Consider the following 18,985-nt stretch of genomic DNA (forward strand, 5'->3'; position numbering starts at 1 on the left):
AGTGTAAACATTTCCAAATTATGTCTTTTATAAATTCAGGTATTGGACTTCTAGTGCTTAAATATAGCTTTTTTGGGACTTCTAGTGCTTAAATATAGCTTTTTTGTCATTAATTAGTTTAATACAAGTTTCCAGTTCAAGGAACAACATTTAGACTTACTCTGCTTTGATTTTCTGGATTTCCTCCATTGCTTTATTCTGTAAAAGTTCAAAAGCATTAGATACAGTCCTAATGTTTAACATACAGATATATATTTAAAATTATTTATCACTTAGTTGATGTTGTGTATCTCATTCCAGATCCTGTCAAAGTCATCCTACTGCTCTGCAGCTCACATCTCTAATATTCACTCTAAGTTCATCTCTTTACTATATGCAGGTATTTCCCATTTCATGCCAGCACAAATGACCCACAGCCTACCTCTCTGCCCACTCACACACAGCAAAGCTCTAACAGGGGGCTTTTCTGTCTGGGAAATCCATGGCAACCTCCGCTGTGACATGAACTTCCCTTTGACACAGACCTGACATTAGCAAGTGACACAATCTTCACTTTCAAGCTCTGTGGAGATGAGTCAGATTTAGCAATCCAAATCTGTTTTTGCTTCCTGTGTCATCTGACACCCAGTTCACTTGTGTCAGGCTGAGATAGAAACCCTAAGAGCTAAGTGTCAGGCTGTGCCTATTAGAATTCACTAGAAATCAGTGTTTGTTTCACTGCTGTGAAATAGAAGAAAACAGGTTAATACTTCACAGCTGGTCAACAGCAACTGACGTGAGAATGATAATATACCTTGGCAAGTCTCTCCTCAGCAATCTCCTCCTCTTTCTCTTTGAGGTGCTGAACATCAGGATGTTTCTGATCACTAGGAAATTCAAGAATGAGGAAAGTTTCTCATAAACGGAAGAAACCAGTTGTAAAAGCATCTTATCCAGATTAAACCAGTAAATATGTGTAGTGGTTTTCACACGTGTTCATACTCAAAATACTGAACACATCATGAAACAACTCTGGAAGGGTTTCTATATTCTTCTGCATTCCATGAACACCACATTTCCTTTTGTTAGAGTATGGAGAAACTACTGTTTTCATTAAAGCAATTACAAATGTAATAACAATGCAACAGTTTGTTAGGCAGCTTTGCGATTAAGGTAAATGTTTTATTAGTTGGTGATGTTCAGGTGTATGTTGACTGCAGAAAGCAACTCCTTCGTATAAGATAATTTGGCAAGACCACTCAGCAGTTAAGAAAGTGAAAGATTCTTGTATTTAAAAGTGAAAGATTCTTGTATTTAGAAGACTTCAATGCTTTTTATTTTGTTAGTTTTTGATTAACATGACATTGGATGGAAGTAAGCAAACACCATACAATTAAAATAACCCACAAAGCAACATGCCAGTGGAACCACTTTATCCTTGTAGTGTGCCATAAAGAAAGAACTTAATTGGTTAGGAGTTTTATAATTGCATCAAATTATAACAAACACACTATTTTCAGTAACTGAAAATCTTTGTGAACAGATCAGGTGGGGTACTGAATGATGATGCTGTTTCTAAGGCCTTCTGCTTAGTTTGCAACAGACGTTTGAAAGCGTGTTGTGAATTGAAACGGGAATCACAGAAAAACAAGAATGGTTATGTTGCCATGGAACACTGGATTCTGTGGCTTTGTTTTTCACACAGTTTATGGAGTAGGTGTCCTGGACCCAATTTTTCCACAGAAAACCATTACTTTTATATTCCCCACTTGTTGGATTCCTGACTTGGGACCTTGGGATATAATTTCATATGCAGTAACAATTCCCTGCTCCTGTTAGCTGATAGGAGTTATGGTTTGAATAGACCAAAGGTGAATACTATATTGGAACTTTAAAAGTTCATTTATGTCTATGTTAAAACTTGTGTTGAATTAATTTGGACATTTGCTATCTACTGAATCCATAACTACACAAGTGATATGGTAATATATAATATGCAGGAATGGCTATGCATATAGTTATTTTACATTCTATTTCCATTTCCTTTATAAAACTTTGTTGTATTTGAGAATTTGTGATTTAAGGGCAATAAAGTTTACAGGCCAGTAAACAGTTTTCATAGACAAGTCTGAGTCAATCTCCACAAATACAAACAATATGTAAGACTGTATTTCAAATAAACAGTGTACATTTTATCTTGTTTAATTATTTCAAGTTAAGATAGATTTTTTGTGTTTTATTTAACTTTACCTGTTCTTGCCTGGTCTCTGAGCTTCTACAAGACTCTGTAAACTCCTGTTGTTTTCCACCAATATCTGCATTTCCAGACGCAAGTTCTCCAACTCATTTAATTGTTCCTAAGCACAGAAAAAGAAAGAAGTTCGAAACATTTTATTTGAAGACCAAATTGGGATTCCTGTTTTCATTTCCAGTTGAACATGTTTCTGAGTAAAATAGAAGACAAAACTATTTATCAGAAAACAAGCACAGTTCTCTGGCAAATGTCTGCACTACTGTTCCATTTATAGTTGCATTAAAAACTGGATTTAAAATAAATCAGAACAGTTTCAGCAGTAAAACCGATGTGAGCATTTGACATTCATGAACTCAAAACAACTCAGTTCTTGGGAAAATGAGATATATTGACATCTCAAGCCAGTTGTCACATTTTGGGCCTAGGTAAAGGGAGGACCAAAACTGGCTTTCCTGCTTTAATGGACACACTACCAAGCAGAGCTCATTCAAAATCTAAACTCTGTATTTTGTCTTATTTAAACCTTACAAATTGCCTGTAGAGATTAACTCATAGTACCTTCAGCCTTAGAATTTCATCATTTTTAGCTCTTCGTTCTTCATTCAGTTCATGCACAAGGTGCTCCAGATTTATTGCAGAAGCCCTACGATCAGCTATTTCTTGCTCATGGGTTTCCAAGAGCTTTGCCAAATTCACATCAAAATTAGGTGGAGTTTTTGGACACTGTCAAGTTAAAAGAAACAAACCAGACAAACTATTAGTAAAGAACTGTTTGCCCTATGTATTGGTTATATATTTTAATACTTAATTGGAGACATATATTAAAAAAATTCCTGACAGACAAATCATCAATAATGCAACTAAGTTACAAACTATGTGACTGGGAATTGACCATTCTTGATACACTGTAATTTTTGGTTCCAGCCTGAAGCCATGCTGTAAAGTTTGTAGTTGTTTTTTATGTGTTTTAACAGGCATTATAACAAACATGTTTCTCTCACAAATGCCATACCTGCGGAAATGTTACTAAAGATGAGTCCACAAAGCAATCTATTTGCTTCATTTTTAGTTCATACTCATTCTTCCTGTTCTCCAGTTCCTCTGTCATTTTGTCCAACTATTAGAAACATCAGTAAGAATTAAATTAGCTCAAAATAAACACAAAATAGGAAAGAAAACAGAAGCTAGATCTCCATTTTGAGCAGGCTTAAGTACACCTCAAGTTATTTTACATTAACTTAAACTTCATTTTTATAACTCTTGTATATTTAGCTAATAACTGTTAAACTTTCAATAGTTGTATGTAACAAGCATTTTTGAAAGATCTATACATTGTATGCTGTGTAGTTAATCTGAATTTTGTTTGTGTTGCTATTTTATTTTCTTGCCTTACTATCATGGTCAATGTTTCAAAAGGCTTACTAGTACAGAAGAAACTATTATGAACTTTGTTGGCAAATATTACTGGTCAAAACATGATCTGATACAAAGATTTTTGAGGTATAGATTTGATCAGTTTTCCCAAAGAGAATATGCTAACTTGACAAAAGAACTCCTCTTTTAGATAATAACTTATTAGAGTTTTTGCCAGCACAAATATATTACATAGCACTATGACAATTATGACAACTAGAGCTAAAATTTGGACAGAGGTTTAACATAGCTCTTTAGTCTGCAAAAGCTCCAAACCATTCTCAGAATACAAAATTTATAGAGCTCAACACTTATGTCTGTTAGATAATGATATTGTTTGTGGATGAGTGGAGGAAAAGGTAGATGATACTGCTGATAACCTCAGGTTGCTCAGTTGTTACAGTACTGATAATTTTACTCTGCTATCTCTAGACATCATTTCCAAAAGCTTTAAAAGTTTACCTAGCCTTTGTTCAGAAGTTTTTAGACTACTATTTTGCTTTTACAAGAAGGAGCATTGCTCTTCACCAAGAGTACTGCATACAAGATGCTGTAAAATTACATATAAGAACTTTTCAAAAGCTAGAATTAACTACAACTCCTCTCAATGGGCTAATTATCAAAATTTCTTTGTTTTACCTGTTCCCTAAGTTCCTGGATTACTGCTTCTTTCTTTGCTATGTCTTCCTGTGCACACTGGAGCAACGAATCATGTTTCTTGGAGGCCTCTGTCAGACTTATCAGCTGATCAGCTGTATGACGCAATTCTTCACACAGAAGGTCTCTCTATTTTAAGTCATTGGATGAGTAAAGAAAGTAAAGTTATTACTCTAAATCAGTTGTTTCAAGGTGTTTTGTGATTGGTGTCAAGATTGCTAGTAGCTACAAGCATCTCTCTTTTCCTTCTACTTTTTCATCATGAATTGTAGCAAGCATTCATCTATAAATTTCTTATTTTAGCATGTTTTCATATCCATGGTCTTGGCTGCAGAACAAAAATGAGAATTTTCCCACAGCATAGTCACAGTTCTTGCGGAAGATCTTTGGAATCAACCACAGTTTTAAAGTATAATATGTACTTAAAAAGAGATACAGTTCTCTGAATAAAAAAACAGAAAATAACAAAGATTTTAATCCATGCTGGAGCGATTACAGCTTTTTTAGTGCACTCATATTCTGTAGATACCTCTGGATTTATTCTCCCACCCGATCTGATGGGGCATTATGCCTACACAAGGTGTGTTAACCTAGAAGGAGAAACTGAACTTGGTATTTTAAATGCTACCTTGGATTAGTTCTTCTTGTCCAGTCAAGAAAGCATGAAGAAATTAGTAGCTGAAGCACAAAGTCAAGGAGAAACACTATGATTTTATCAGGAGCCATACACACCTAAGGATAATACTGGATTAAGAACTAGTACTTCAGTTAAAAAAACCCACGTAAACAAAAACCCAAAGTGGTCCCTTTGGCAGACAACTCAGTTTTGGGTTTCAGAATGTGACATTTAGATATTATTAATAATGAATATAGTCTGTTTTTTCTTAAATAGATTTACACTATGTTCAAAGGGTTTTGAGAAACAAACACTTCTCTGGAAGACTTTATTAGTGCCATATGATTGACTAGCAAATCTAATGACAGATGATCTTGTAGAAATTACGTGTAAGGAGGTGCTAGTGGTTTTGACTGATAGACACGTTCATCAAAATAAGGGTGAGAGCAGTAACAGAAAAGAGTTAAAGAAAGATACAATTTTAAAAGGCAATCCCACAGTTGAATCAACAATGCATCCTAAATCTGTTTCCAGCAGGTGGAGCTTTTAGTTAAAATTATGAGTAAAGAAAAGATGTTACCGAATATAGTAGCAGTGGGGGAGGAGATAGTGTTAAACATAATATATTCTTCCATCTATTTTAATTTCTCAGCCGCATCATCTAAAGCTGCCATTAAATTCAGCTGGTGATTCCTTAGTGGTCTTAAAATTAAACCAGGCTTTTAGCATAGGCTTTTATGAAGTAGCTTATAAAATATTTATGTCAAATAACATGATAATTTAACAGAATTTGTCAGGTATCTCATGAAAAATTCTTTTAAGAACAGCTTAACTAGCTATAGTTGGAACCAAAATGAGGTTAAGTTTTACATGAATATTTTAAGCAAACGCACATCCAACTGGTCTGGTTAAACAAACAATCATAATACACCAACATTAATGTTTTTACCTCAATGTTATCAGCTATTTCTCTTCCCTCCAAGGCTTCCTTCAGTTCTTCAATCTTCTTTTCCTGATCCTCTATGATTCCTTTGCTTTCTTCTTTTGCAGCCAGAACAATATTATACTTGCACTACAAAAACCCATTAAAATAAATTTTAGAATATTTTAGAAAAACATGTTATCAAGGAAACCTGGCAAACATAATACAAATAAATGTACATCACAAATCTTATGACAATTAGAAACATTTAGAAATCTGTGTCAATGACTAAAACCAGAATGATATATCACACTTGCTAAATTATACAAACTACGTTTTTAGAAATTAGTTGTCAGAATTATAGGAAAAGATTATTAATTTAATGTTAATTAGCCACCACAATACATATTACCCACTAAAATCATTATTAAAAGATAACTATATATATAAATTTGTCTCATCAACGTTCTGTCTGTAGAACCTTTTGAATTTGTAGTTCACACATAATATATTATCTGAAGCATTCTGTGGGTTGTTCCATCAGTTTGCAAACCAGACCTATTTTAATAAATCAGATGCATCATATTTATTCATAGTTATTCAGCTACACAGTTTTAGTTCTTTATACTTGTTTTCAGATGTAGAACATAGTAATAACAGCAACATAAAAATTCACTCCCTCAAAAAATAAATTTACAATTCAGCTTCAATTGTTGAGGTTTTAAATTGCCAGTTTCTGAGAAAATCTAAATGTGACTGTCAGCTGAGTGTAGTTTACAAGATGTGAATAGGTCCCTTCAGAGATACGGCTTTTTACCCACCACATGGAGAGGGTTCCGTTTTCAAGACAGCCTTAGGCATAAAATGTTCAGAAGATTTCAACATGTCAAAACAAAGAAGTTTCCATCTAAAATGCTACAGCAAGTTATACTGTTTGAGACCCATGATAAGACATGTCATTTCTAAAGTACGATACCACGTCCTTCAAAATGACAGAACATACATTTATATCCTCGAGCTCTCTTGTCAACCCATGTATGGACTCAGTTTTATGATTAATTGAAGACCTCAGCTCCTGGATCTGTTTCATCAAGTCAGTTACAACTTCCTGAAACATAAAAAAAAAGTCAATCCTATAAAACATATATAAAATCTATATAATATGTTACTGGACTTTTTTTGGTAGATAATTTGTCAATCCCAAATTTCAAACAATCATATGAAAATGAGGCCTCAAGTTGCACATGTAAAGGAATAACAGAAAATGTGTTGCTATATCACTGGCTTTTGCTCTAAGCACTGCAATAAAGAATTAAATAACCTGCTGTGTTCATCAGAACACTGACTCATTGATTTAGTATTGGCTTGTAATGGGTTTCTAATAGGAGAACAGAAGTACCGTAGTTTAAGGGTACATTTGCTTGTAATGGAAAAAGATACATTCAAGAAACACCACTGCACTGACAATACCAGGTTACTCTGACCTTATGCATGTCAAATTTTTGGTTTTAGCATGAAAAAAACAAGGCTTATCATCGCATCATGCTGAGTAGTAAATGCACTATGTGGTTCCTTATGCCTGTTTTACATACAGGATATATACTTGCACTAGGGGAACTCTTGCTATTTAAGCTTTTGTACACTGCAACAGTCTTTACATGAAAAAGTGCTTTGATTTTATTAATAAAGACACAGTCACAATCTTAAGTCATGTTCCTTCCCTTTTCTATTTGTCCATTACAACATGACTGGAAGACCCTATTAATCATGAGGGGAATTATGCACTGTTTAAGCATTGAATGTTTTGTCCAGTAGACAGGTTTACCTTGATTTTTTTTTGTTTTAATCTTCAGTTAACTTGTGTTTTTTTCTGAGTGCATACCAGTTTTCTACACCTCCCTGCAAACTCCATGCTAGGGAAAGGCAAGATTTATTTTACCTACATATACAGCCAGAATTGCCGAAGAGCACAAAATTACTAAATATCACAGAAAGGCTCTGGGCTTTCAACTCTGCTACAGAACCGTTACCCATAAAACTGTGTACTAGTAACAGAAATAAGCCTAAACCTTGTCTGTATCATTTGTCTTCTTCAAAGAAGCAATAGTCTCTCCAGCAGCAGCCAGCTCCTGTTCCAATGTCCTCAATTTTGCTTCCTAGAGAAAATAATATTGTGAAGGAGAGTCTTTATTACCTTTGAAGTGTGTTTTGTAAAGCCTCAAGTAATGAAAAAAAAAAAGGAAGTAAGTTGTTAAGCTTACCAGAATAATAAAGCAGTAGCTTAACAAAATGATATGTAACCTGAGCAGTCTACATTTATTTTGCTGGTAATCAATGGAACAGTCAGCACAGAAATAAAACTGCTATTAATGCACAAGCAAATCCATGAACACGCAGTTTAAATATTCAAATGTGTTGCTGTACCTGCTGCTCACACCGTGTCACCATTTCAGAGAATGGTTTCTCCACCTGTGCTTTTTCAAGTATTTTCAAGAGCTCCCTGGTGAAGAAAACATTTCTAGTGAGAAATATAATCAAAACATAAGAGAACTTTAACAAAATCAAGTCATATGATTTATTCTTATATGGTTCTTATTTGCACTTAATTTATTTAAGAGTTCTTCAGTAATCACCTTCTCAGTGCTATACGAAAGACCAATAGTTTAGTTACACTGCTGTCAGAGGTGGACTTTTATTTTTGACATGAAGATCTATACTTGCAATGAAATTACTTTTGTCATGTTAATTGAACACATTAAAATGAAGTGTCGTTTTAATTTGGATAAAATAAAAAAGCCTGTTATGTAATTATTGTCAACCACCTGGGGAAAAACACCTCTACAAACAGGATCCTCATCTGAATACAAAACATAGCATGGGACAAAAACAATGCGGTCAAATGAAAATAAACCCCACCACTAATTAAAACTTACTTTGAATTGTTTTCTTTGTCTTCTTGTAATTGCAATGTTAGTTTTTCATTATGTTCTTTTTCTGCTTTCAGAAGGTGAAAAAGGTTCTAGAATAGCAAATATATATTGCTATAAGAAGTTACAATAGAAGGTCTTTAGAATAATCTAAAACAAAATAAAAATCTAAACAAATTCTTAAGATGATTGAAACCTGCCTCCCTGCCATACCTTAATTTGAAACAGAAAGATCCTTAGCTTTGTTCTGGTCAAGTTCAAAAGTAAACTCTTATTCATATTAGGTAATTAGTTCTTTTCACCTGTCATTGATAATAATTTCATATAGCTATGATGTTCCTCAATATCCAAGGTTGTGAAGGCAGAAATTAGAATTTTCAATTGTAGATTAATTTAGGTGCATTTTTCAAATTCCAAATTTGTTCAGAATATTAAATGATAAGGAATTTATATCAATAATTTTCAGTCTGTCAGGAAAACTTATATCAAGCTTCCTGAGCAGGCACAGTGTATGTACACTGTGAGAAGCAGGCAAAATCATTTGCAAAAGCCCTTGAGCAACGTTATTGCTGTTTTGCAGTCACTGCAGTCTGACAGGCTTTCAAGGACAGCATCAACTAAATTGCAGGACAGTGATCCACCACAAGCCATAGATCATTTTAACAAGATCACATCCACTATGAAAATTTTTAAGAAACTGCTTTGTAAAGATAGAATAAGTAGGCTAGTCCTGGCTAGCACTGAGATGAAAGGTCATCTCAGCATTTCAATCAATGTCAAGATTCTTTTCCAAAGAAGTTTCTTATTCCTTTACTAATTAACCCATCTCCCTCAACATTTCCAGGGCAATTTCTTCAGTCCAAAACCTTACTACTTCACAATGCTATTGGATATTTCTTGTAGCCTGTGGTTGCAAAAATCTTGCACCAAGTTTGGAAAAATGTTTTGGGTACATCTTCCAAATGAAAGCACCAAGAAACCTATTATTACTGTGGAATCTATTACTAATGATACAATTGAATCAAACAGGAGTTGAACAATGTGGATATGGTATAATAAACTCCTTTGAAATCCTCAACTGTCTTACACAAAGCTCAGTTTTCATTGTTTCTGCTTCTTGTTTTCTGTCCTCAAGTTGTTGCTTCAGTTGATCCGTCTCAAACTTAGTTACTTCCTGCAAATTGTCATAGTCATCCTGCAGACTTGCTTTTTCTTCAAGAATCTTTTCATGTTCTAGCCTTTATCAAAAAAAACCAAATAAAAACTCTGATAAGGTTTGTGTCATTATAAAAATACTCCAATCACTTGTACTTTAAAATCTTCAAATAATATACAGAGTACGGTTATTTTAGAAAGGAGTGACTGACGTAAATGGTAACTCTTTTAAACTCAGAAACACCAAATTTCTGAAGGTCATGGGAGATTGAAGTGGCACTGGCAGAGAAGGCAGTGGACTTTTTCTGATCCCGAGAAATAAATTATTTGTTACAAAATCCTACTGAAATTTCAGTCCCTGTGTCTTGATAATGGAGTTCACCATTAAAAAAAAGATATCTTTTTTTTTTTTTAGGCAGTTGCTGGACAAAAGGCTTTGATAGAAGGATCCTCAGTATCAACATCTGCTTAGCTGATATTCAGATCATCTATCCCATTTAAAATCTTTATATATTCTGGACAAGTTTGGGTTATTTTTCTCTAAATTGTTGCACTGAAAATTTACTTCATTTGGTTTTTCACAAAAGTGAAAAGCAAAGAGGGGTAAAAGAACTGCTAGACAAGTGTTATGAATCATGTTACTAAAGAAGGACCTATAGAAAGAATACCCTCTACATAGTCAGTATTTCTGCTAACACTGAAGGCATCAATGAAACCATGGCATTTAGTTTCAATTCCCAGTTCCTGGTCTCACAATGCATACTCAAAAAATTACTTCAGCTAAGATGTGACCTACTGTAATGCAAAACATAGCTAAGCTTTCCAGGAAAAAAAGCCAAAACCAACATAAAGCCAAAACACAACAAAATAAACAAAACCCACCAACAGAAGCCAACAAAACCAAGTCATGCTAATGATTCAAAACCTCATCTCCCCATAATGGCCATTATTGCAGAGAAGGTAATGAGCTTTTCTGGTTTCAATAATCAAACTTCAGTTGTTTTTTATGAATTTCTTTCTGCTTGTATTTTTAGAGCAGCATCATTATGTCACCTAATTCATGTGATCAGACTGACAAATTCTGTCTCTTCAGCCACTTAACTTTTGGAGAGCAATGAGTTTATAGGTATATCCTACTTAATGGGAAAATGCTAAAGTAAGGTAAAATTAAGGCAGCCTCATTTCATTTCTTTCTGCTAATTTCAGCATGGTTCCCCCCCATCATGACTCAGAAATAGGCATAGAAGAATTGAGCAAAAAGAAAAAATAAGCAAAGGACATAAGACATAAACAAACACAAAACAACTTTAGAGAAGCATGTAAAGTGCAAGTTCATATGCAGGAGAGAAGGACTAAATCACTGTATGCATCCAGAAAGGATGTTAAGGCATTTTACCAAACTGCCAACATACCTCACACTGTCCAGCTGGAACTGTACATCCATATGTCTACCAGAAAGCTGACTCATTTCTTTCTCTTGTTTTTCCCTAAAGGCATTATATTCCAATTTTAGAGCAGACAGCTCCTTGTCTGCAGACTGCAGGACAATGCGCAAGTCATGGACTTCACTTTTTAATACTGTCAAAAAAAATCCCAAATAATTTTCATGTTATTTGGAAAACTGTGCTAGGTATATGACATGTAATGTTACAGAACCTGCTGGGAAAGTATTACAAAACTGCGCTTTTTCAGTGGAACTAACCTTGAAAGTCACACACAAAAAGGCTTTGTGAATGAAAAAGGTCAATGAAACATCGAGTTTAAGAAGTAAAGGTTTATGAAAAACATTCCAGACAACACCACTGCATTTCCATAGACCAACAGAGGATTTTTCCTTTATCTTATTTAATATTTTCTTTTTAAATACTATATCCTGTACCTCCTTCACATTCAGACTAAAGAGAGTCATTTTGAATATTGGGTACTGTGCAAGATTAAATGAAGATATTCTGCAAGTATCAAAGATTGCTTTCTTTAAAAAAAAAAAAAAAAAAAAAAAAAAAATCAAACCAGTATGCCTAACAACCCAAATAGTTACTCAGCATGTGCTATTGTCGATTCAAAACAGTAAGACACCTTAAGTTTTTATGAAATTTCAGTATTTCATAGACTTACTATCAGCCTTGCTTTGACTGTCTTGAAATTGCTTTTCAAGTGATTTTATCTGTTCGAGGAGCTCCTGGCGCTCTTTACTCCAGTCATTCCTTTCAGATGAAAGAAGCTTGAGAAGAGAAGTAAAATTTTTAAATAGAATGAAGTGTAGGAGTGGTTAAGTCACAGCTGTAACAATAACGTAATACTGTATTAAAGCATTTCATCACCTGACTATGAATGCAGAGCACATTTTTCTTTAAAATTAGTGACTCTGAAAACCAATACAAGTCCAAGGAAAAAAATAATTTATATAACTGAAGATATTACCTTATCTAAAAATTTCATTTAAAAGCAACCCACATCTTAGGAGGTGAGATCTTCTCAGAACAGAGCTATCAGAAGTGAGACTGAGCAGGAAAGAATAGAGACCTAATTTCCTTTTCTATCATCAACCCCAGCGATTAAGCAGGACTTATAAATATTTGATAGATAGTTCCAATTGAGACAAATAGCATTTTCAGCTTCCAAAGTTTAAAATTTCCTTGTTACTAATGTTGTTTCCCAGAAATCATCGAGTTGGCCAAACCCAACCACAATAGGGTCTATTTGTTTATATTTAAGATCAAGCAGGTCCAGAATCACAAGATTTAAAACCAAACTCAGACTTGCAGTGTTATGTTAAATGAATGTTCCCTGCTCATTCCAACTCCAGGGGGGTTGGATTAGGTGGCCTTTGAATCAACCCAAACTATTCCGTGATTTTAAGTCCTTGCCTTCCTGCACAGCCTTGAGCCATGATGCTATGTAAATTTTTCAAAAGTCAAAATGCAAGTAACATTGCAAGACCTCACTAGACAACACAGCAGCATGACTGTATTATATTGTTAAATGAGCCCTGAATTGTTCTCTCACCTCCTGTATTTGTGTAGAATGATGCTCGAGTTTATTAATATGCTGTTGGAATTTTATATTCTTGCTTTCCTCTTCATCCAGCTTTGTCTGCATTGTGCTCAGTTGCTCCTGTGACACAACAGACACTTAAATTTAGAGCACCCATCTTCCACTTATTCTCACATGCCATATGGCAGTCTGTGCATATTAAATATAAAAATGTCAACAAGTTTCTATTTTTATGACCTGAACCAACAGAAAACAGAACACTCAAAAAATAAACTGGTATCTGAAGTAGCTGATTTCTCCTATTTCTAACTGAACTGCCAAAACACAGGAAAATCCATCAGGAAATACAAGGACTGAATCCTATAAACAATTACTTTTCAGACGTGTTTATCTTGGAGAAATAAGGTTTTAAAAAGAAAATTATTCAAAATATACAGTAGCTAAATTTCTTAGAGGTTCTCTGCACTATAGTCAGAATCAAAGAGGGGGTTTGGCTATTGTGCCAGGGGTTCACACGCACTGAACTTATTTCCAGCTTCTAGAGAGTAGTTCAGATAACTTTGTAGACCTCTTCTATGTGACAAGACTGCCCGCTACAAGGCAATTAATATTAATGGTGGACAAGTATTATGTGGCAGGTTTCTTAAAATAATGCTGTATTATATATTAATCTTGTGTATTGTTCCAAATGTAGCTGTCACAGGGACTTATAAAGAGGACTCCTCAGGGACAAGTTATCAGGTTAAAAAAGTAAAAGTACAAATGCCGTGTATATCTTAAACTACTTATGATATTCAACTCTCAAATCCCTTTCAGTATTTTGTTGTAAATCCTCTTTCACTTACAATGTATAATTAGAGAACTGTTTCGTGTTAAGCATTCATGAAGTGCTTCAGTTTCCCATGCAAATTAAAATATATTTGGTCAGGGGGAAGTATTTCATGCCAAAGCCCACACTCTTATAAAGTTACACATACAGACACTTCAGTTTTTATTCAGAACAATCACCTGTGCCACTTTGAGCTCCTTAGCAATGGCTTCATATGCTTGTTCACTCATCTCTGGAGGAACCGGCTCTTTCAGAATGTCATCCATCATCTCTTCAGAATACTGAAAATCTTCAGAATTATAATCTGGGCTTATTCGTGGCACTAGACGAGACCTTAGCTGGTAAGCTTTAGTTGGAGTGGTTATGTTCTGTTACAAAGATTACAAAGAAGTCTTTATGTTAACTATAAAATGAAATCAAGTCTTTGTCTGGTATTGTGCTTCATAATTCTATAAGCAGAATAATGAAATAAAATGCTCGAAGTGGTTAGTTCTAAACCACTACCACTTCTCCAGATTTGTCATCTGATTGCAGCAGCAAGTCATTCAGCTAACACTTCAGAACAACAAGTAGCCTATTTGGTTTATTGCATATGGAGAACTCTCCAGAACACTAGTTAGGTTAAGGGATCATACAAATGACTGTCTGTATTCTCATAAAACTTAGGAGTAAGTATGTATGGCTTTAAATAAACTTATTCTCATACCTTAAGGCTTTCTCTGTGTAGCTTTTGCAACTGAGACACTTCTCGGCGCTTGTGTGCTTTGGTTGCCTCCAGAATGTTTTCAAGATGTTGGTTTGCTTTGCGAAGGGATTGAAGCTCTGATTCCAGTTCCATATGCTTCTTCCTGTTTAGGAAGTATTTTACTACTGTCAAAACTATTCCAGCAGTATGCTCTTCCATCAGCAAGAATACGCTGCAGCATTGCCAATAAGCAAACTGCAGCTGAACTCTTGCCCAGACATTGAAATGCAGTATTTTGAGAAGAAAGTCATCACTTCTGTATTAAAAAGTAAAAATAACGTATAGAAAATTAAAAAGTTAAGAAGCTTATTTGTGCTTGCATAATGAAGCAAGCAGATGGATAACTAAACATGTCAGAAAAAAATCTATTACACGGTAAGAAATAAGCTGAGAGCTCTGCAGTTCCTTTTATGAGAAAGTGATATCACCCATACCAATATGGTTTTCAGCTTTAAAAATGTTATCCAGTTATATGAGAAGCCTGAACTGGAGCTTGCCAGGATTAAAGAAAATCCTTTAAAGACTTTCTTTTTTTTGGGGAAATGCTGCTCTGTTAAGATTATTTTGCCCTCCAAGAGTACTTTAACTGAAATCCAACAGTTGAGCAGAAATTTAGGAATACTTTTCATTAGGTATTTTGCAGAGTTACATGCTGTTACTGTGATAGTTGTGCATTAGTGACATAATGGTAGGGTCAAAGTCTACAGACAAATGGAAACATGCTATTTCATCTTTTGGCAGTTCTATCACTTTCCCTCATGTTTTTGGCATCTGCAAAAATTAGTTCTGACTGCTATTAGACAGCAGAAAAATAAGCATACATTGATTTTTGTGAATTGTTATTATACTCAGCTTGTACACTTAGAGCATATAGTTACACCTGCATGTAAAATTAAGCATCCAGTTACTCTGAAACTGGAAACAAGTTCAAAATTTAGTGTAATTTAGTGACTCCATAGGCTTAAAAGCACACTGCTCTTTGACTGAACTCCACTATGAAAATGTCAGTAATTGATAATAAAATGCATACATACTATCAAGAAAGCAAGACATGCACAAAACGTGAAATACACATAAAAATAGGAATATATTTAATGGTCAGGAAAATAAAGTAATTAATATATGAAGATATAAACAGACCATTGTAATTAATCATATGGGACAATTGATGGGACTGTTGAATTGATAACCTCAGTAGGTTGTAACATTATTATTTATGAATTTCATAGGATTTGCTACACAGAAATCTAAGAATAAAAATACAGATTTGTACAACTGTCTGAGTAAGCAAAAAGAACATTAAAAGCTACTTTGCAAAAAAAAGTGGGGAGGCAAAAATGGAACTATCTTGTGCCTGATGTTTTTCAAATTACACTCTAGATTCACTAAAATCAATAAAAAGCAACAATGTTAGGTTCAAGTTAAAAATTAATACATATAAAAAAATATCAGGTCCCTTTTGCTTTCCAAGTTTGCATTACATTTGCTGGAAATGCAATGGTTTTTCTTTCATCTCCAGTAATAAGACCTGAATTTTTCAGAAATGGGGTTAATCAAGTCAAAGTCATGTTTTATTCACTTGCATATGAATATATGTACACTGAAGGTATTAGTCAGGCCTTTCTCATTATCTTGTGTTGCCCTCAAGAAGAACAATGACAGGAAATTCTTTACTACATTAGTAAGGACAAAGTAGACCTTTATCTCATGGTTAGATATCAAAGCAAACGGGCATAAATGTACTACTGACACCATGTCTTTGGGCTAATTTGAATTAAATCTCTGTTCCAATAACAAGTTTCAAGACAGTGGTATTATTGCCTTCTTAAAAAAAATCTTTGAAGAAAAGACAAAAACATTAACTGATAGGTTAGCCAAAATTTTCTGGGGTACTTGGATTCTACATTTATGGTGACTCAAACTTGCATTCTTAAAGTGGTTATATTAAAAACTCAACCCCATCAACTCTTAGTTCTTGTCACTGCTTTCATCTGTAATAATTCAATTATTAAAAAAATACTTGCTCAATGTAGAAACTAAGCCAAACTCTCCCTGTGTTGTTAAGCAGGTGGTGACTATCAGAATTGCAGGGTATGTCCAGTCTCCTGCGTGTTGTGAAGCACTGTTTTATTTGCATCTTAGTATAAAGAGTGGTTTTGGAAAAGACAAAGCAATCTGCAACAGTGCAGCCATGCCTTCAGATTGAATCATGGTTGTTCCCTAGTCTGGGAGGAACTATGTTCACCAGGAACACATTCTGTGCGCATGGCATTGCTCTTAACCTGGCCCTCTCTTTGCAAAGAACAAATTTAGACTGTATGTTCAGGATTCGAGATTAACTTTTAAAAAGCAATATAAATAATTACTTAAAGACATTTAATTACAGACAGTTCTATACTGTTTTGTCTCACTTGGTTAGCTCTTTAAATTCTTCATATTCTTGCTTTGAACTTGCCAGTTCAGTTTGAGTCTGTAGCAGGCGTGTTTTCAGCCTTTCAACAGATGCCAGAGAGTTGCCTTCTGCTGATATGGTGGTGGAATATAAACGATGACCTAAAGAACAAACATATACCCTCTGAAATCACAGAGTAGCTCAAACATTTTAAGTTTTACTAAAATGAAAGCATTAGGGCTTTTGAACAGCATAGCAGCAATTAAATTGACGAAAACAGGTATTAGCAGCAGTCCACGTGAAAACCAATAGACTAATTAATATTACTGCAGTCTTCATGACAACTAAGGAACACAAAATGAAATTATAAATGGTGTTCACAAGATGCAAATCCAAATTCCTATTGCTTGAAGGCCATTATGAATAAAATGAAGAAAACTTGTTTTATCAGTCTTCACATATCACTTTGAAGAAGGCAAAAGTACATTGACAGTAATTTTCAACACTATGCAGTGCACAATAGAAATATGGTAGTAAACTTACTTAGCTGAAAAAAATTAACGTATTTTTACCTCCAGTATTTTTCTCTTTGGCTGAAGCTTCCAAAAAAGCTTTTTCTAGCTCTGCAATGGTCTGAGCATCAATTTCCTCAGCCTTTTTAACTGACTGTAAAGAACGAAGTTTTTTATTCTCCTCTCTGAGGTTATGGTTCTCCATGGCATACTTTGCAATTCGTGGGTGTTGTTCCATCTGTGAATATAAGCAATATTTTATTCCACAGTTTTTTCAGACAATGCTATACCTACCTAGCTGTTACTCTAGTACCTTTAATAAGCATTAAATTGTAATGGAAGAGGAAAAATGGTATTAAAACTGGTCCCCCTTTTTTTTTTGTTTTCTTACTGCCTTGGAATCTACTCTCAAAACAAGATAGTGAGCTTACATCTTATGTGTTTACTCTTCCACTGGTAATAAAGCAGTAGACGCTTTCCTTGCTGCTCTTGACATCCCTTTTCAGTTTCAGCTTTGAGGTTTGGCTTTCTTAACACGGGCCTTGCATGTCATAGTAATGTTTCTATAACATTAAAGGACCGTCCTGACTTCTGCATCTCCCCATCCCATCTCTTTACTACAAAGCTCAGTTATGAGCTACGGATTCATGCTATTTTTTCAAGATGTTTATTTCTTTTTCCTACTTGTGCTTGGAGGAAATTGTTTTTCAAGAACTTGCCTTCTCTCTTGAGCTTTTCTGTTGTTCAAAACTGCCTCACAAATGAAACCACACCTGCCAGATACCTGAATAACCTGAAGCTTTCTCTCGTGAAGCCTTAGGTATGTACTTTGCTATTTGCCTTCTTCAAACAACTCCAGGACCACATCACCCCTTATTTGTCCATCTGGCATCTGTGTTATTATCCTTCAGAAACCTGCTGCATTACTTGCATCCTGTTGTCTTTCCTTTTCAACAAATGTCATATAGCTTAAAGCCTCCTATAAGAATGAGGATTTGTCATTTCTGTGAGTTGCTGAAAGGATATTTAGTCCTCTACCTAACCCAGAAAAGGTGGCCTGTGGCCAGCTCCCAAGCATAACATCACCCTTACATCACCTCTCCTCTTATGCAAACTCACAAGCTCTAAACCCACCCATTGTCCCTTTTGTAGGGAAACTCTATACATTTGAGATGCTTGGAGTTAAAGGAAGCCACCACCCATCCTTTTCTTTCCTAAAAAGACTATCCACTCACCACAGAATTCCATTACACAAGCTATTCTCACAAAACAAAATGGTTCTAGAAAAGAAAAACCAAAGACTTACCTGTTCTCTGAGTGTCTGCACTTCCTCCCTCAAGTCACTAAGGAGATCATCTTGCTCTTTTGGCAATAAAATTCCACCAGCCTCTTTATGTAATCTCTCCAAGCGAACAATATGGTCTTCTCGGAATTTAACTATCATTTTATTGGACTGAACAAATTTTTCCTTCTTGGCACACAGATCTTCTAGCTGAGCAACTTTTTCTAATAAATTCTTAGAAAGTACATATACAGATTAGTGGGAAAACAGCAGTTACACTAGGTGAATTTTTAAGGTGCACATATCAC

At 34.7% G+C, this 18,985-nt stretch overlaps 1 protein-coding gene across 2 annotated transcripts in view; it reads right to left on the minus strand.

Annotated features, from left to right (window-relative positions):
• Positions 1-18,985, minus strand: part of KIF15 (kinesin family member 15) — a 36,770-nt gene that overhangs the window by 3,937 nt on the left and 13,848 nt on the right. Inside the window, exons 13-32 of one of the 2 annotated variants that reach the window (XM_051789178.1) lie at positions 18,702-18,911; positions 17,456-17,633; positions 16,903-17,044; positions 14,453-14,594; positions 13,926-14,114; positions 12,930-13,037; positions 12,039-12,144; positions 11,336-11,501; positions 9,856-10,006; positions 8,775-8,860; positions 8,266-8,341; positions 7,911-7,997; positions 6,845-6,949; positions 5,869-5,991; positions 4,286-4,432; positions 3,246-3,350; positions 2,792-2,956; positions 2,230-2,336; positions 794-866; positions 161-198 (exon numbers count right to left, since the gene is read on the minus strand). In XM_051789178.1, coding sequence (XP_051645138.1) covers positions 161-198; positions 794-866; positions 2,230-2,336; positions 2,792-2,956; positions 3,246-3,350; positions 4,286-4,432; positions 5,869-5,991; positions 6,845-6,949; positions 7,911-7,997; positions 8,266-8,341; positions 8,775-8,860; positions 9,856-10,006; positions 11,336-11,501; positions 12,039-12,144; positions 12,930-13,037; positions 13,926-14,114; positions 14,453-14,594; positions 16,903-17,044; positions 17,456-17,633; positions 18,702-18,911 — 2,504 coding nt within the window. The remainder of the gene's footprint in view (positions 1-160; positions 199-793; positions 867-2,229; positions 2,337-2,791; positions 2,957-3,245; positions 3,351-4,285; positions 4,433-5,868; positions 5,992-6,844; positions 6,950-7,910; positions 7,998-8,265; positions 8,342-8,774; positions 8,861-9,855; positions 10,007-11,335; positions 11,502-12,038; positions 12,145-12,929; positions 13,038-13,925; positions 14,115-14,452; positions 14,595-16,902; positions 17,045-17,455; positions 17,634-18,701; positions 18,912-18,985) is intronic. The other variant, XR_007904772.1, reaches the window with a different exon arrangement.

Source organism: Manacus candei, unplaced genomic scaffold, assembly GCF_025592945.1.
Source record: "Manacus candei isolate 608988 ecotype Guabito, Panama unplaced genomic scaffold, ASM2559294v1 h1tg000026l, whole genome shotgun sequence".
Classification (NCBI taxonomy): Eukaryota; Metazoa; Chordata; class Aves; order Passeriformes; family Pipridae; genus Manacus; species Manacus candei.